Genomic DNA, 15,009 nt, shown 5'->3' on the forward strand with positions numbered 1-15,009 from the left:
AGGTCCAGATGCATGACGTTTGACGGGGTCGAACCGCCGACCTTGTGCGCAACGCTACAGCACTCTTTGAAGAGGGGCTGCTAGTGTTAAGCACACGCTCTAACCAACTGAGCTAAATCGCCTGATGTTCATGATATTCGCCTGACAGTGAAGGCGGTTCTCGCCCTCGGAATGCTACAGGAGAAGCAATTTGTCGCTGATATGCTACGTGAGACCGTGTGCGCGCCACAATAGTGTGATAGGAGCTGGAGATATGGCACCACAGCCCTCCCGGAACGATCCACCGACAAGGCTGTCCATCTCCAACGGCTGTCGTTCCTGAGAGGTGGTTGGATCGTGCTCTCCGCCATTGGCGACTCCGACGAGACTTCAGGACACATTAACAACGTCCAGCCGTTAACTGTGATGTAGACAACAGTCCACGAACGAAAACCTGAGATTCTTGAGCGCCTTAGAGAAGAAATTCGAGTTAACCCATGGAATCGGAAGCGCACCGCCACGCACTCTCTGATCAGCGCCAACAGTCGTCCTGATAGAAGACGTGATGCTTATGGGTATTGGGGGACTGAGATGTGGTGACCTGTGAGAGTACAATCGTGCGTGACGGCTGATTATGTGTCTACATTGCCAAAGTTGTCTCACAGATCGGTTAGCAGGCCGCTCGCCCACTGAGCATTTCGGGGGTCACAACAATCCGACAGACCTCGGGGTAAGAAGCAGGTAAGCACGCCTTGCACGCCTTCTCCTTCAAATCGGCGGGGTGACAGATGTTGCTATCGCTCTGTATGACATCGGAACCAAGCCTGAACGCGCCACACACCGAACCGCACTTGTGGCACTTGACCAGAACATTCGACCGGCGCCACCACCACACCTCCAACCATCCAACTCACCTTCCAACAGCTTCAACAGCATCCCCCAAGCACGTATGCATGTCCCAACCACCCCTAGGTGTCCAAAACAGCAAAAGGTGTGCCTCCACGGAGATTCGAACTCCGGTTGCAGGATGTACTCGCATTAGAGCTCATATCTGGATAATATGAGACCTACGTCCTAACCAACTAGACGATAGAAGCCCACGTGACCATCATGCATAGGTTGTGTACAAATAGCGTGCAAGGCGAGCATCTCACGCATCGAACGCATCGTGTTTGAAGCAAATTGCAGCTGTTTTGGACAAGCTGTGGGGGTTCTAAAACCGAGGATGTTTGTTCGGGAGTTTTGGAAATGGGGTGATTGGCCTGACGCCGAGGGTCGGTAGGTGGAGGGTCGGGGTGGGGTCAGAGGTCCGTAAGGTGTCCTGAACGGAGAGCGGCGACGGTGTGGTCAGTCTGGTCAGTGAGTTTGAGTATGAAGGAGCAATGAGGTGACATAGGGCGTGAGGGCAAGTCCCGCACCATGTCGAGGTGGTGGTTCCAAGTGGACGCCGCTCTGATGCGCGTGCTGCTGGTAATGCACAGTTCTGGACAAATACAATGCATCATGAAACGTTTAAACTGCTTGTGCGATCTGACTACTGATATGCGACTCCTCCTACTGTTGGACCATGAAGCGGTCAAAGAATGCGGCAATGTCCTTGCCCTGGGACATGCCAAAGACGCCCGAGACATGCTGGTCGGGACGGCACACGACGACACAGCCGAACGAAGGGTCAATGCCGTAGCCCGCGTAGGCCTTGCCGTCGCCGTCGTGGTGCGACGGCTCGTCACAGTACAGGGTGTCAAAGGCGCGGATGTTGTAAGGCTTGCGGCGGGGGATGAGGACCTCGGGCAGCGACTGGGCGAGATACTGGATCTCGCGGTGAGCAGTCTTGAAGACAGTAAGGACCTGGATGACCTCGTCGAGGTCGGCGTCCTTCGAGTTGTACTTTTGCACAATGGTCTGGAGCTGGTTGCCGAGGTTGGTGAGGGCGTCGAGCGCGTCCGACTCGCGGACATCACCGGGGAAGATGAGGACACGCCACCTGCCGTCGGCCTTGAGCTCGGCCTGAAGCTTGATGGAGTGGGCGTTGAAGGCACCGACCACCTGGTGGTTCTCAAAGTGGCCACCGACGGTGATGTTCTTGGCCAGTTTGGAGGCGTTTGGCTGGTCGAGAACAAGCAGTCCGTCGGGGGCGTAGACGACACCGGTACCGGAAGTGAACTTGATCGACTGCTCCCAAGCGGCACGCATCTCGCCCTCATCGGCGTCCTTGCCAGGCTTGATCTGGCCAGTGAACAGACGCGACCACTTGTAGTCAAAGTCAATGAGCTCCTTGGCGGTGTATTGGCGCTCGAGCTGGTAGGTGTGGAGAATGTCGGGCTTGGACTGGCCGCGGAGGACCGAGGCAATCTTCCATCCGAGGTTGAACGTGTCCATCATGGAGACGTTCATACCCTGGCCAGCCTTGGGCGAGTGGGTGTGGCAGGCGTCACCGGCGATGAAGACGTGGTCGTCGTACGCGGTGAAGGTGTCGCAAACACGCTGGCCAATCTCGTAGCAGGTGTACCAGTCGACGTAAGGGAACTCAATCTTGTAAGGCTTGAGGACCGCCTGGGTCTTGGCGCAGAGCTTCTCGAGGGTGACAGCCTCACGGTCGACACGCTCACCGTCGGCGAGAGTACCCATCTGGGTGTAGATACGGATCATCGAGTCCTCGCGGGGCACCATAAGGACAGTGCCGTCGTCCTTTGAATGGGCCATGTGCTTCATGCGGCCGGTGGGCAGATCCGAGTCAATGACAGCGTCAAAGGCACCCCAGTAAACGTTGTTCGAGTCACCCTCGAGGCGGTAGCCGAGGGTCTTGCGGACCCACGAGCGAGCGCCGTCACAACCAACGAGGTACTTGCAGTGAACGACCTCCTCACCCGAGTGGTCTCCCTCAACGTCGTTGCCCTTGGTCTGGCTCTCGTCGGTGAACAGGTTGGAACGGTACATGCCACTCTGGACGTCGCCGTTGGCCAACTCCTTGGGAGCTGGGAGCCTCTTGAGGGTAACGGTCACGGGGAAGGCGTCGGGGTTGCCGAGGTTCTTCTCGTCGACAACGAGCGAGGTGGGCTCAAGAAGACGGTCAACCTCGAGACCGTTGTTCTCCTTCATGGCATCGATGAAGATGCCCTCAACACGGTCCTGGCCAAGGTTGACGTGTCGGATGCGCGAAAGGCCGGGAAGAGTGTCCACTACTCGGCTGGCCTCCCTGATGCCGCCAACCTTGTCGTCGTGTTCCCAGATGATCACCTCTGCGCGGTACGTCAGCCACAAGTCTCAAGATCTCCCCGGCGCATTCTTGTCTTGACGCCGGCAGATGCGCTGGGCCAGAACGGACCAGTCCCATGGATACCGGCGTCTTGCAATGTCACTAGTCACTCATCACTCACCAGCACACTCGTGGCTCTCAAGGTCAAACCTGTACTGAACGCCCATCGCCTCGAAAACCTCGCCGGTACGGCACTGCAGACCGTCGGCGTGACCGCGGAGAACTGGGTGGGCCATCTTGTCGATAATGCGTGTGGAGATCTTGAGCTTGCTGAGCTGTGTTGCGAGGAACAGGCCGGCTACCCTAGTGTCAGCAATTCGGTCATGGGGTATCAGACCTAGTGGGAGCTCGGTTGAGGCTCGTGAGAACATTGCTGGTACTCTACGAGACGCAGTGCCCACGGTACTGGCACCGCTGCTGCCGCCACCGAGCTCCCTGGTCGCCTAAAGGCCTGTCCTACTCACCGGGGCCCGCTCCCACAATGAGGACGTCGACGTTGCTGCTGTTGCTGCTGTTGCTGCTGCTTGCCATTGTTTTTAGTGAAATGTTCGATGATACACAGAAGCGATGGAGCGACGATCACAGGCGCAGTGATATATCTCTCGTTGCCGTGATTACCGTCGGCACCATGGGGCCGGCAACATGGCGGCAAATGACCCGGTGACGCCAGCCAGGCCACCCAACGACGTAACCCGCGGGTAGCGGGGCCGAACGTCCCGCGACAGCCCCGGTGGTCCCCAGTCACTGCACCGATTCTCGTGACCACGCATGTACGTATGGCAGACTGTCGTCAATCAGGTGCGCATGCCTTGGTGGTACTGCGGTCACGCGGCCGTAAGCCGGCAACAAGCAGCCAGTGTCCCAGGGGGCACTGGCATCAGCGACTGACAGTTGGTGTGCGCAAGCAACGGAGCCCGCGGCCGTTTTGTCGTTCAAACGATGCTGATGCCTCCGACTTGGGACGCGTCTTCCACGAAGGTGTATGTGGCTTGGTGTGACGCAGCCTGGCTTCAATGACCATCTTGGCCTCCAGCATGTTGTTTGTGCAAAACGTGGGAGGGTTGTGTTCAGACATATGCACAGAAATCAGGCGGGGCTGGGTTGACGCTCACTGCTAGTTTGCTGGCCGTGATGAGGTCAACCCCGAGACATCCGCGGACCATTCCACCAAACGATTAGATTCCTCAGACTTGGACGTCTCCATTTGCTCGTGCAGGCTATCGTTTGTTCACCACCTCGTCCTTCTACAATGTGCACAGAACTATGCTTTGCATCGGTACAAACCGCATACCATGATACCCCTCCTGCTGTAAACAATAGCCCAAGGACTCGGGCGTTGGCTGGACTTTTGCCAGGGCCAAACGCAGGAAAGATAACTTGGCACCGGACATAGTGTCCCATGTCGTCAGAGCCCCCGAGTCTGGCTGGGTGCGAGCCGCGGGACGCGCGGCGCCAGCGATTAATCACCAGAGATAGATCAAAACACCGAATCAGACGCTTCGTAGCGGCCAAGACCTGACGCATGTGGTGATCAGCCGCTGGGTTTGGCGCCTGCATCGCCGCGGGATCGCCGTGAACGCGTGAAACGTGTACAGCTGCGCCGGCGAAGCCGTGGTGAATAATCAGGCAAGATACAGCTAGGGCACGGACACGGGCCACGGGAGCTGCTATTGTCTAAAACTGCAGCAAGTTGCATTTGTGACCCTATGCTTTCTATACTGTACCAAACATCTCTTGTCCTTCCAATGTCACTGTTTGCCCCTCGCTGATCATCGGCACATGCTCCACTCTGTCGTTACCTTCCACCTCCTTCTCTCTCTCTCTCTCTCTCTCTCTCTCTCTCTCTCTCTTCACACTCATGCCTCGACCGTCTGTCCCTCGGCGTGAACATGGTCGGCCTCCTTATCCTTGTTGCCCGCCTCGGCATTGTCGCCGCCGCCGCCCGACTCGGACACGCGTGCAGGAGCTGGGGGCGGAGGAGCTAAAGCCTCGCCTAGGAATCCAGGCACCATGCGCTCAATCCTGGGCGCTGCAGCAGCCCACAGCTCGCGCTGCTCGGGCGTGCGGGTGTCTGGCTCCGAGGGCGCGATGACCAGACCTGAAGAGTGCATGACGAGCACGACGTTCTTGAGCGATTCCGAGACCTCGTTGAGCATGTCCCTGTCGCCACGCATGAAGCGCTCGAGCTTGTCGAGGACGCGCACAAACTGGACGCCAACAACGGCGGAAGTCTCCGTGAGGGCGACAACGTGCTGGAGGAACACTTTGCACAGGAGAGTGGCGGCGCGGAGGCGCATCTCCACGGCGGCGGCGGGATCGCGGTCATACGACGACGGCTTGAGGAGTTCGTCCAGGACGGGGAAGAGCACGCGGTCAAAGATGATCGGGAGGGTGTTTTCGTCTGCGCTCAGGAGCTGTGGCGAGAGCAGCAGACGCTGGAGGTACGAGATGGCGCGCTGGCGGATCTCGCGGTAGCCGTTGACGCACTGCTTGCCAATGACGAGAAGAGGCGGGAGCCAGAATGCCGCGAACGCGTCGTGGGGGTTCTTGCCGCTAGCCGCGATCAAGGTCGGGATGGCGTTGCGCAGTTCGTAGAGTGAGTCGAGGGCTGTGAGGCCGCGCTCGACTGTGGGTCCCAAGGTGGGCACGACGCCGCCCGAGGTGCGGCGGTTGAGCTGGAGACGACCGGCTGCAGCCGCACCGGCGGCCGTAGCAAACTCGTCGAGCAGCGCAACCACACCGGCAAAGTTGTCCGGGGACAGACCGGGCTCGCCGCCAGTAGCCATCTTCTGAACGATCGTGAGGGTCACCTTGGACGCCTCGGGGTGAGCGACAGTAGCGCGGAAGAGGGCGATGATGAGTCCCCACTCGGTCTGCGAGCGAGGCACTCCGGGGTCCATTTCCAAAATCTTGGCCACGCCAGCCATAAGCTGCTCCGAGACGGCGTTGAGGACCGAGGAAGGCAGCGAACGCAGCACATCAAGAGCGATGTACAGCTGGTCGCGGAGGGCAGGCTGCTCCGACACAATGAGACAGAGGCGAAGGAGGCCGACAACGGCACGCTCAATGAGGAGCACGCTGTAGCTCTGAGCGCTCGAGAGGAGGGCCGAGATGTACTCGAAGATGATGGGCCATGTCTCGGCGACGTGCTCGGGACCGTGGGCAGCGAGGCTGACCATCATCTCGAGGTGGAAGACACACGCAGGGTCGTACGGCAGCTGGCCCTCGAAACGGTGGGGACCATCGGGAGACGCGCGGGGTTCGAGGCGGTGCGTGGTACGAGCCTCGGCAAGGGAGCGGATGGCTCGGAGAGCCGGGATGAGGGCGTCAACGTCGAGGTGGAGAATCTCGGCGTACAGCTCCTCGAGCTTGCACGAGGCCAGCGAGTCGACGGCAACAAGGGCCGCCTCGACGTCGTCCTCTGACGTCTCGACCGAAAGGGCATCGTTCGACGAGCCGTACGGGCTGAGGAGGTACGACGAGAGGGTGGACAGGAGACCACCCTCGGGGCGGCGCTCGGGCGCCGCAGCAGGTGAGGCGAGCTTGAGGGGAATGGTGGTCGTGCCGGCCAAGAAGTCCTCCATCTGCAGCATGGGCGCCGGCAGAAGCGAGTGCAAGAAGAGAGTCTGGAACATTTCGAAAATGTGGTTCCAGCCCTCTCGCACTGCATTGCCGTTGCCGTTGGCGATTGCAAACAGAACGACGGTGGCGAGCTGGGAGCGGTAGCTGTGACCAAAGCGGATTGCCAGCGGTGACACCGTAAGCGACACGCCGTCGCGCTCCACCGAGGGATAGTTGCCCATGTGGTAGCCGTCCTCGGTGTCGTCGAGCAGACCAGTGGCGGGAGCAAGGGACTGGACAATGTTGTCGAACACTTCCGGCAATTGGAAGTGGCCCGCAAGAGTGGCACACTGCCTGAATCCAGTGATGGCATGCTGGATGACGTGCTCGTCTGCGGCCGACATGGTGAAAGCGTACGCAATGCTCTGCACGAGGGGGCGCCACGACAACTTGAACATGGCCTCGTCAAACTGGGCCGTGTTGCAGCTGATGGTGGGACCAGCGGTACGTGACCGCAGAATAAGCCCCTTCCAGGCATAGTCGAAACCGTGCTGGCCGACGTGCTCCTCCGGGAGAATAATCTCGCGCTTGCGGATCGACTCATGGATGGCTGCGAGGTATTCGGGGTCAAAGTCCTTGCCGTCATTGACACCGCGGACGTTGCGCCTGTAGTCGTCGATGGTCATGCGTTTGCGGTTCTGCGGGTTATGCAAGTCCGTGTTAAGCATGATGACCGAGTAGGCCAGGACGTAGACGGCATCCTCAGTGGCAATTTCGGGTGGGCTGAAAGAGAAGAAGTGCTTGGCAAACACCTCGGTAATGCGGGAAATGGGTGACGACTCGCCAGGGAGACGGAAAGTCTCCAGGAGCTCACGGAGCGCATCGGCAATAGACTTGCCCTTGAAGTCGAACTGGCCCATAAACTCCTTGAGCAGGCTTTCCTGGGCAGGCGCGGAAATGTATTCTCCAAGCAGTTTCTTGTCCAGTCGCGAGGACGAACGGAGGAAACGAGCAATAGCGCGGTTACGGCGCTCTTCCGGGGTTCCTTCGCCGTCGTCGGCGGCGATGATGCCGCTCTTCTCGAGCATTTGGATACCGAGCTTGGGTTTGATGTTGAACTGGACTGTGCCGGCGATAAGGAGACCCTTGCGGCTCTTGGACAGAGTGAGTTCATCGACGGGGACGGCCTCCTTGGGCCACGGCTCGTCGCCATCCTCGAGGCGCTCAGCCATCGAGTTGATGTACGAGAGAAGGATCTCCAGACACAGCAGCTGGGCGCTGTCGAGGCCCTCAAACATAGTCGAGCCGTCGGTCTTGGCAGGTCCGCTGGGGTAGACGCCGCGGGTCACAAATGCGATGAGACGCTCAAAAATGTCCTCGCTGTCGGTCGAGCAATCAAAGTTGACCCAGCAGTCGACCATGAAGCTCGGTCGCGCTGCAATCTGCGTCAAGGTCTCGAGCCAAAGCTCCTTAGACTCGGCAGGGATGGGAGGGAGACCAGCGTAAGGCTTGGGGGTGGCCACGGGAGTCTCTGGTCTCGACTCTTCGACGCCGCCATCGGCGGTGGTCACGCCGTGCGAGACAGGAGTACCTGGGCGCGAGGGGCGCGAGTCGGAACGCAGGAGGTGGGGAGGGATAGGGGAAGGCGTCGGCGGCGTCAAGCGGTCGACAAGGTAGGAGAGGAAGAGCTCGAGCTGCAGCTTGAGCTGGGGAAGGAGTGTAGAGAAGAGGGTGGACGTGGTGCGGAGGCTCTGAGCAAGAAGCACTGGCGAGTCGGAGCGCGTCAGCTGGAAGAGGTAGCGGCACCCTTCGTCGCGGACACCTTCGCGGAGCTCGGGCCAGTTGCCAATGCTCGATCCGCCGACTTCGAGGGCTGCATTCAGGACAGCGAGGGCGGACAGACGCATGGAGTCTGTGTGAGCCGCATCGTTGGGGTTCAAGAGTGCGATGAGCACGCGCAGGAGCTCAAGCATTGTCGGCAGACCGTATGGCGCAAACTGGGGCGGACCTTCCGCCTGTGCGGGAGCCTTGGCCTCAGACTCATCCTTGCTATCCCGCTTGGAAGAGTCCTCGCCCTTGGCAGTCCCAGACGACTTTGCGGTTTCTTGAGACGAACGACCCTCCTTGTCTTCCTCTGCCTGCTGCTCCTCGAGCTCCTCGCCGGGAGGAGGTGAGGTTGGCGCAGCGGTAGTGTCATGCGACTGGCGCTCGTCGGGGACAGTGACCTTGTCCTTGACCTTGTCCATGTCGTGGGAGCGGTTGCTGAGAGCCAACTCGACGTCCTCAGGTCTCAGACTCTTGAGACGTACAAAGCACGCGCGAGTAATGGCCTGGACACAGAGCTGGGCTGTGCTCCTCAATCCCTCGCTTAAGCGACCACGCGCAAGCATGCCGAGACCGACCTCGAGGAGCTCACAGACGCTCTCGTCGCCCATGTGGTCGAGAAGGCTCTGGGGTTGGCGGCTGCTGGAGGCAACAGTCAGAGCGGCCGGTGTCGTGAGAGCTTCAATGACGCGGAGGAGGCGGAGGAGCACAAGCTCGTCCTGCTGAGGCGACGACGACGGGAAACGGCACTGAGCCAGCGCCGAGGTCATGTGCACCATCATGAGTTGGAGTGGGCTCGCTGGGCCGATAGGGGGTGGCAGCGAGGCAGGGAGGTACAGCGGCAGAACGTGGAGCGCCAGCGAATGCAACGACGTCAGGGCCAAAGACGTAATGGGACCCGAGGTGAGCGGCGAGCGCACCAGAGCGATAAACGGCTCGACAATGGTGAGCGGCACGAGGGTAGTGATATCTGTAGCGAGTCAGTCAACTGTTGCAGAGATTCCGCCAAGTCGGTCATGTAGCTCGCTCCGGCTGAGCTCAAAGCCGGGGACCTGAACGACAGCAAACCAAATGGACTTACCACTGACGCCCGTGAGGGTGCGACGGAGTTCGATAAAGCCAAGCATGAGGTCTCCCTCATCGTCGGTACGGCGTTTGCCTGTTGTCGAAGTCGGTGACAGCGACGAGTCCCTTCTGCCGCGGCTGGAGATGGACGCTGGAAGTCCAGTCGACGCGTAGGTCGAGGCGGGGACTGAGGCCCAGCGCTGGTTCCTGCGCATTGCCGAGGTGACCGTCTGGACCTCCTGGAGGAGGAGGGTGACCGGGGAGAGGTCGAGGATGCTGGACATGGCTGCGAGGAGGGCCGCTGCCCCTTTGTGTAAGAGTGGTGGAAGAAGTAAGGAGGGAAGGACGTGGAGGTAGTTGAACGATGTATACGTGTGTTACACGACGACCACCGGGAACTCGCCAACGCGCTGAATACCCCGCGACACGATGGACCGAGGGGACGATTATGGGTCGGGTGGGTGGGTGGGGAGAGGTGGAGCGGGAGCAAATTCCACGTGGCATGAACGCTTAAATTACCCCACCTCATTATCTATCCCGTCCTCCCCCTTTGCACGATGATGCTTGCAAGACGCGCAACCGTTGCGCGCTGACGACAACTGGAGCACAGAGCGAGCGAGCGACAGAGAGCATCATATACACACCATCCACCTCCAACAACAACAACAACAGCACCTCTAAACGAGTAGACTCCTTCGGCACAGGATTCCGCTCTAGCTTGTTCTCCCTCTTACCCCTTCTTCTTCTTCTACCCTCGCCTCACCAGTCTCGCCATGGAGTGCTCGTTTGGCATCACTGGTGCGTTCTTGTTCCATCATGACTCCCATGACGTGTTCCACAGCAGCTGACAACTTTCGCTCCCTTCCTTGCCTACCCACTCCTTCTCTCACACTTATGTCTACTCGCTGTATTGTCCCGTACAGGCAAGGACTACGTCCTCCTCGCCTCGGACATGTCTGCCGGTCGCTCGATCCTGCAGTTCAAGTCGGACGAGAACAAGATCAAGGAGCTTGGCCCTCACCTTGCCATGGCGTACGGCGGCGAGCCCGGTGACACCAACAACTTTGCCGACTACATTGAGCGCAACATGCGCCTGTACCACATCCGCCACCACCACGCGCTCCTCCCTCACGCTGCTTCTAGCTGGATCCGCCGTTCGCTCGCCGACTCGATCCGCTCCCGCAGGCCGTACTCTGTCAACCTCCTCCTCGCAGGCTTTGACACCACCGACGACACCCCACACCTCTACTGGATCGACTACCTCGGCACCAAGGCCGTTGTTCCCTACGCTGCCCACGGCATGGGTATGCACGTCTCGCTGTCGACCATGGACAAGTACTGGCACCCCAACCAGGACCGCAGGGATGGCGTTGATGTCCTCAAGAAGGCCATCGCCGAGGCCCAGCACCGTGAGTAGCAGCTTTTGTAACGCATGTACCTCGTAAGCTGTTCTAACTCACTCCACAGGCCTGTCGATCAAGTTTACTTTCAACGCGATCATCATCGACAAGGACGGTATCCACACGGTTGACCTTGCCGCCGAGGACCCCATTGGCAAGATTGAGGCTGAGAAGGCCGCCAAGGCCGAAGCTGAGGCGGCTGCCGCGGCCGCGGCCGCTGCTCCCCCTGCAGCGGCTCCCGAGGCCAGCGCCCCCGTCGCCGCCGCCGCATAGGACGTAGAGACAGTAGCAGCATGTACAGTTATCATGGTAGAGAAATTACATTGATGGTTACAACAGAATGTGTGTCTAGAAAATGCCGTATGGGTCGCTCCTCCCGTGCTCTTCTAATCCTGCTCCTCCTCGGGCTCGAGGCTCTGCATCATGCCCATGGCCTTGATGATGAACGGTTTGACCTCACACAGCTCGAGGGGGGTCATGTTTGTCACCTGCGATTGGTGTCAGCTGAGCACAACAGGCGAAGTGCCTGGTCAACACTCACATCGAGATGCGTTCCACGCATGACGCCCTCGCTCTGCATACCGGTACGCGTCTTGGCCTGGCGGAGCTCGCGCAGGTCTTTGAGCAAGGAGCGCAGCTGGCCTGGCTGCTGGAGGTCGTCAGACGCCACGTCGAGGAGGACCTTTGAGATCTCGATGAAGTGGCGAGGGAGGGCCTGAAAGCCTTCAACTGTATCGCGTTCGTTCCTGAGTAGCACCTGGAGCTTCTCTGCAAAGTAGTGTAAGCTGACGAAACGTATGGTGCCGATGGAGACAGACAACAGCTCGCAGAGACCTTTTGAGTCCTTTCGCTCCACCTGTGACAGCACCTCCCACACATACTCACCGACCTGGAGCCATTCTGGGGCCACAATCCTGCACTTTCGCTTACGCTTGAGACTCAGCGCGAGCCAGAGGGGCACCTGTGCTCGCCCAGGAGGCGTAAAGGGACCGTAGATGCCGGAGAGGAGACGGACACGGGACATTGAGAAGAGGGGAACAATGTCGATGACGTCTTCTTCTGCGATGAACGTGAGTTCATCTGGAGTGAGCCCTGCCTGGAGGTGTTTAGGGAGGGCCATGGTGGCGACGACAGAGTTGGGGATATGTATATGGTGTTGTCGACGCGTCGCGCCCGGTCATCCATTCATCACCACAACGGTGTTGGCGGACGATCACGGCTGGCAGGGTGGGTGACTGCTGCATAATTTGCTTCCGTCCTACGATTGTGCGCGATCCAGGGCCCATTCATTTGGCGGCGCTTCACGTTCGAGCGAGCGAGCAGGAACCGCGGTCTCTTCCAGCTCATCGTCCCTTTCGGTCTCGTCGCTCTCTCTCTCTAGATCTCTCTTTCGCTCTCGCTCTCCCGTATCCGCCTCTTCCTCATCGCCCCCCCCACACCCCTCTCACACTCTCGCCCATCACGTCGTCAGACGTAGAAACCCACTCCCCCACAAACGGGCTTGCGAGGCGCACTTCGGCTGCGACGCGCACACCGCACTCGCCGCAAGCGTCCTCAACCGACATGTTGTCAGAGAAGTCCAAGGACGGTCTGCGCCTCCCAGGCGCGCAGGAGAACAAGGTGTTCGGTGAGTACACGACCATTAAACGGCGCGATGAAGACCAAAGAGCTGACGGGATAACAGGTCTCTCGCGTCGCGTATGGGCTCTTGTTGGCGGCTGCTTGGGTCTCATGCTGCTGTCCCGCGCGTTCTCTTGTGAGTTGCCTCGGTTTCAAACGGTCAACTGAACGTTTTGCAGCCGGACCATCATACTCGCTGCCCACGGGTCACTACACCGCGTCCCCGGGCCTGTTGACGGCCAAGGACTACCTGAACGCGTCGGCCAGTGACCCCGCTCCGTTCTCATTCTGCCCCGTCTTCGGTCCCAACGACGCGGTTGCCAAAAAGTGGGGTCAGACGGGCCTTCTGCGTTCGCGTATTCACTCGGGCTCTGGCGCGCGTATCCAGCGCGTCATTCAAAAGGCCATGGCTGGCCAGCCCATCACCATTTCGGTGCTGGGTGGTTCCGTGTCGGCATGTCACGGCGCTGGTGACGATGTCGTCTCGCCTCGCTGTTGGCCGGCACGCCTGTTTGAGTGGTGGAACACCGTCTTCCCCCATGCCAACTCAGAGCTCACCAACGGTGCGGCCCGTCGTACCGACTCGGCATACTTTGCCTACTGCTCGGCTCACCACCTGCCCGACAAGACAGACCTGGTCATCCTCGAGTTTGACGCTAGCGACCCCAACGATCCTCAGTGGATGAACCACTTTGAGCTCCTCGTCCGCTCCATCCTTATCCGCCCCGAGCAGCCCGCTGTCATCCTCCTCGGCCACTTTGCCCCGCAGGTCCTTGTCCAGAACGGCTTCGCCGGTCCCGACCTCTTCCACGATGTTGTCGCCCAGTTCTACGATGTCCCTCACATTTCGTTGAAGGGCTTCCTGTACCGCGACTACATGACCGATCCCGAGGGCACCCGCAAGAGCTTCTACTCAGACATGGTCCTCGCTTCGCCCAGTGGTCACGAGCTCATGTCCGACCTCCTGGTCTCGTATCTCGAGAACCAGATCTGCAGCGGATGGGCCACAACCATGGGCCACGCCTTTGACGTACCTTACATGGGCGCCCAGGACAGCCTCAAGGAGGACACTTCGGCTGACGACCTCGAGTCCCAGGGAGGCGGTCTGGCCGCCAAGCAGCGCGTCATGCGCGTCCCCCACGCTCGCCTCTCCAACCGCCCCTCGGACATTCTCACTTTCCGCGAAGTCCACCCATACTGCGTGTCGGCCAACGACCTCGTCAACCCCCTCCCCCCTTCGCACTTCTACGGCTCGGGCTGGCTCGCCCACCACCCCAAGAAGGGCATCTCGGAAGACTACCATTACTGGTACTCGGAGATTGCTGGCTCGCGTATGCGCGTCCCTCTGACTATTTCGGCCGGAGAGGTCGCCATCTACTACCTCCAGCAGCCTGAGAACCAGCCCCTCGGCATGGCCGCCTGCTGGGTTGACGACGACTTTGCCGGCCGCGCCATGCTGAGTGGCATGGGCGACGTTGGAGACAGCACCCCTACCCTGACTGTCATCAACGAGCATGTCTCGGCGGGCCCCCACTATGTCGAGTGTCTCCTGCTCGGCCCCGACGGAACCCGTACCCCTCCCTTCAAGATGCTTGGCATGTGAGTTGTTCACCTCCCCATATATCGCTGGACACAACTGACGCTATACTTTTCTGCAGCTTTGCTACTTGATCTTTATTTTCCACTTTCACAAAACCCTGGAACGAACACTCATAGACTATCTCACGGCCAGGATGTGTCAATCGGTATGCATAGGCTTTTCGACAACGCGAAAGCGAGATTGGCGAGGAGCGAGTGAGCGGAGCAAGGTGCTGGATCGCGACGAGTTTGGTGGCAGGAGAAGCTGCAGTAAGATGTGACACTCGTCGGGGGGGGGGGGGGGGGTGACGGTTCGGCCATCCAGGAGCTGGACGGAGACGATGAGGTGGGCGACCATGCTCCAGCTGCTGGAACCGGCCACTGCAGATGTCGGTCCAGCTAGTGTGATGTCGTTCACGTGGAGCCCAGCCACAAAGGGTACGACGATCGACAACTGCAGGTAGATGGACAGGACAGCCTTGTTCACTCCTGTCAGCGCAGGGCGCTTTGTGTTGTCCAAACAGTGATTGAACACACCTCGTGGCGTATACAAGGGCAGTTATGTGTGAAAGAGGTGTGCGTCTCTTACGACTTGGTGGGGCGTGTGTATGTGCAGCGCCGCAGTGGCGATCAGGGTGGCGCGGTGCTGACGGTCAGTTCGGGTAGGCTCCGGTGCGGTGGTGCCGTCATTTCTGCTTCACATGCAACCAACACGACGTCTCTGGG

General features: G+C 59.6%; 5 protein-coding genes and 2 non-coding genes across 7 annotated transcripts; 2 read left to right on the plus strand and 5 right to left on the minus strand.

Annotated features, from left to right (window-relative positions):
* Positions 1-13: 13 nt before the first annotated feature.
* EHS24_002913 lies at positions 14-122 on the minus strand. Its single transcript has one exon. It is a non-coding gene; the product is annotated as a tRNA-Val (tRNA).
* An 851-nt stretch (positions 123-973) lies between these two features.
* Positions 974-1,076, minus strand: EHS24_002914. Its single transcript has one exon. It is a non-coding gene; the product is annotated as a tRNA-Met (tRNA).
* A 457-nt stretch (positions 1,077-1,533) lies between these two features.
* Positions 1,534-3,766, minus strand: EHS24_002915 (uncharacterized protein; the record flags this gene model as incomplete). Its single annotated transcript, XM_028618630.1, has 3 exons — positions 1,534-3,218; positions 3,357-3,533; positions 3,700-3,766. 3 exons carry the CDS (start codon positions 3,764-3,766, stop codon positions 1,534-1,536), a joined length of 1,929 nt encoding a protein of 642 aa, XP_028472997.1.
* A 1,325-nt stretch (positions 3,767-5,091) lies between these two features.
* GEA2 (GDP/GTP exchange factor for ARF) lies at positions 5,092-9,969 on the minus strand (the record flags this gene model as incomplete). Its single annotated transcript, XM_028618631.1, has 2 exons — positions 5,092-9,590; positions 9,702-9,969. The coding sequence occupies 2 exons, from the start codon at positions 9,967-9,969 to the stop codon at positions 5,092-5,094; spliced, it is 4,767 nt and encodes a 1,588-aa protein (XP_028472998.1).
* Positions 9,970-10,458: 489 nt separating this feature from the next.
* Positions 10,459-11,358, plus strand: PRE1 (Proteasome subunit beta type-4; the record flags this gene model as incomplete). The annotated part of the gene is made up of 3 exons (XM_028618632.1): positions 10,459-10,483; positions 10,609-11,094; positions 11,153-11,358. The coding sequence occupies 3 exons, from the start codon at positions 10,459-10,461 to the stop codon at positions 11,356-11,358; spliced, it is 717 nt and encodes a 238-aa protein (XP_028472999.1).
* Positions 11,359-11,471: 113 nt separating this feature from the next.
* Positions 11,472-12,205, minus strand: PSF2 (DNA replication protein psf2; the record flags this gene model as incomplete). Its single annotated transcript, XM_028618633.1, has 2 exons — positions 11,472-11,573; positions 11,627-12,205. 2 exons carry the CDS (start codon positions 12,203-12,205, stop codon positions 11,472-11,474), a joined length of 681 nt encoding a protein of 226 aa, XP_028473000.1.
* Positions 12,206-12,648: 443 nt separating this feature from the next.
* On the plus strand, positions 12,649-14,376 carry CAP64_1 (capsular associated protein; the record flags this gene model as incomplete). Its single annotated transcript, XM_028618634.1, has 4 exons — positions 12,649-12,712; positions 12,770-12,841; positions 12,885-14,304; positions 14,364-14,376. 4 exons carry the CDS (start codon positions 12,649-12,651, stop codon positions 14,374-14,376), a joined length of 1,569 nt encoding a protein of 522 aa, XP_028473001.1.
* Between the last annotated feature and the right edge of the window lie 633 nt (positions 14,377-15,009).

This window comes from Apiotrichum porosum (genome assembly GCF_003942205.1).
Source record: "Apiotrichum porosum strain DSM 27194 chromosome Unknown scaffold_14, whole genome shotgun sequence".
Taxonomy (NCBI): Eukaryota; Fungi; Basidiomycota; class Tremellomycetes; order Trichosporonales; family Trichosporonaceae; genus Apiotrichum; species Apiotrichum porosum.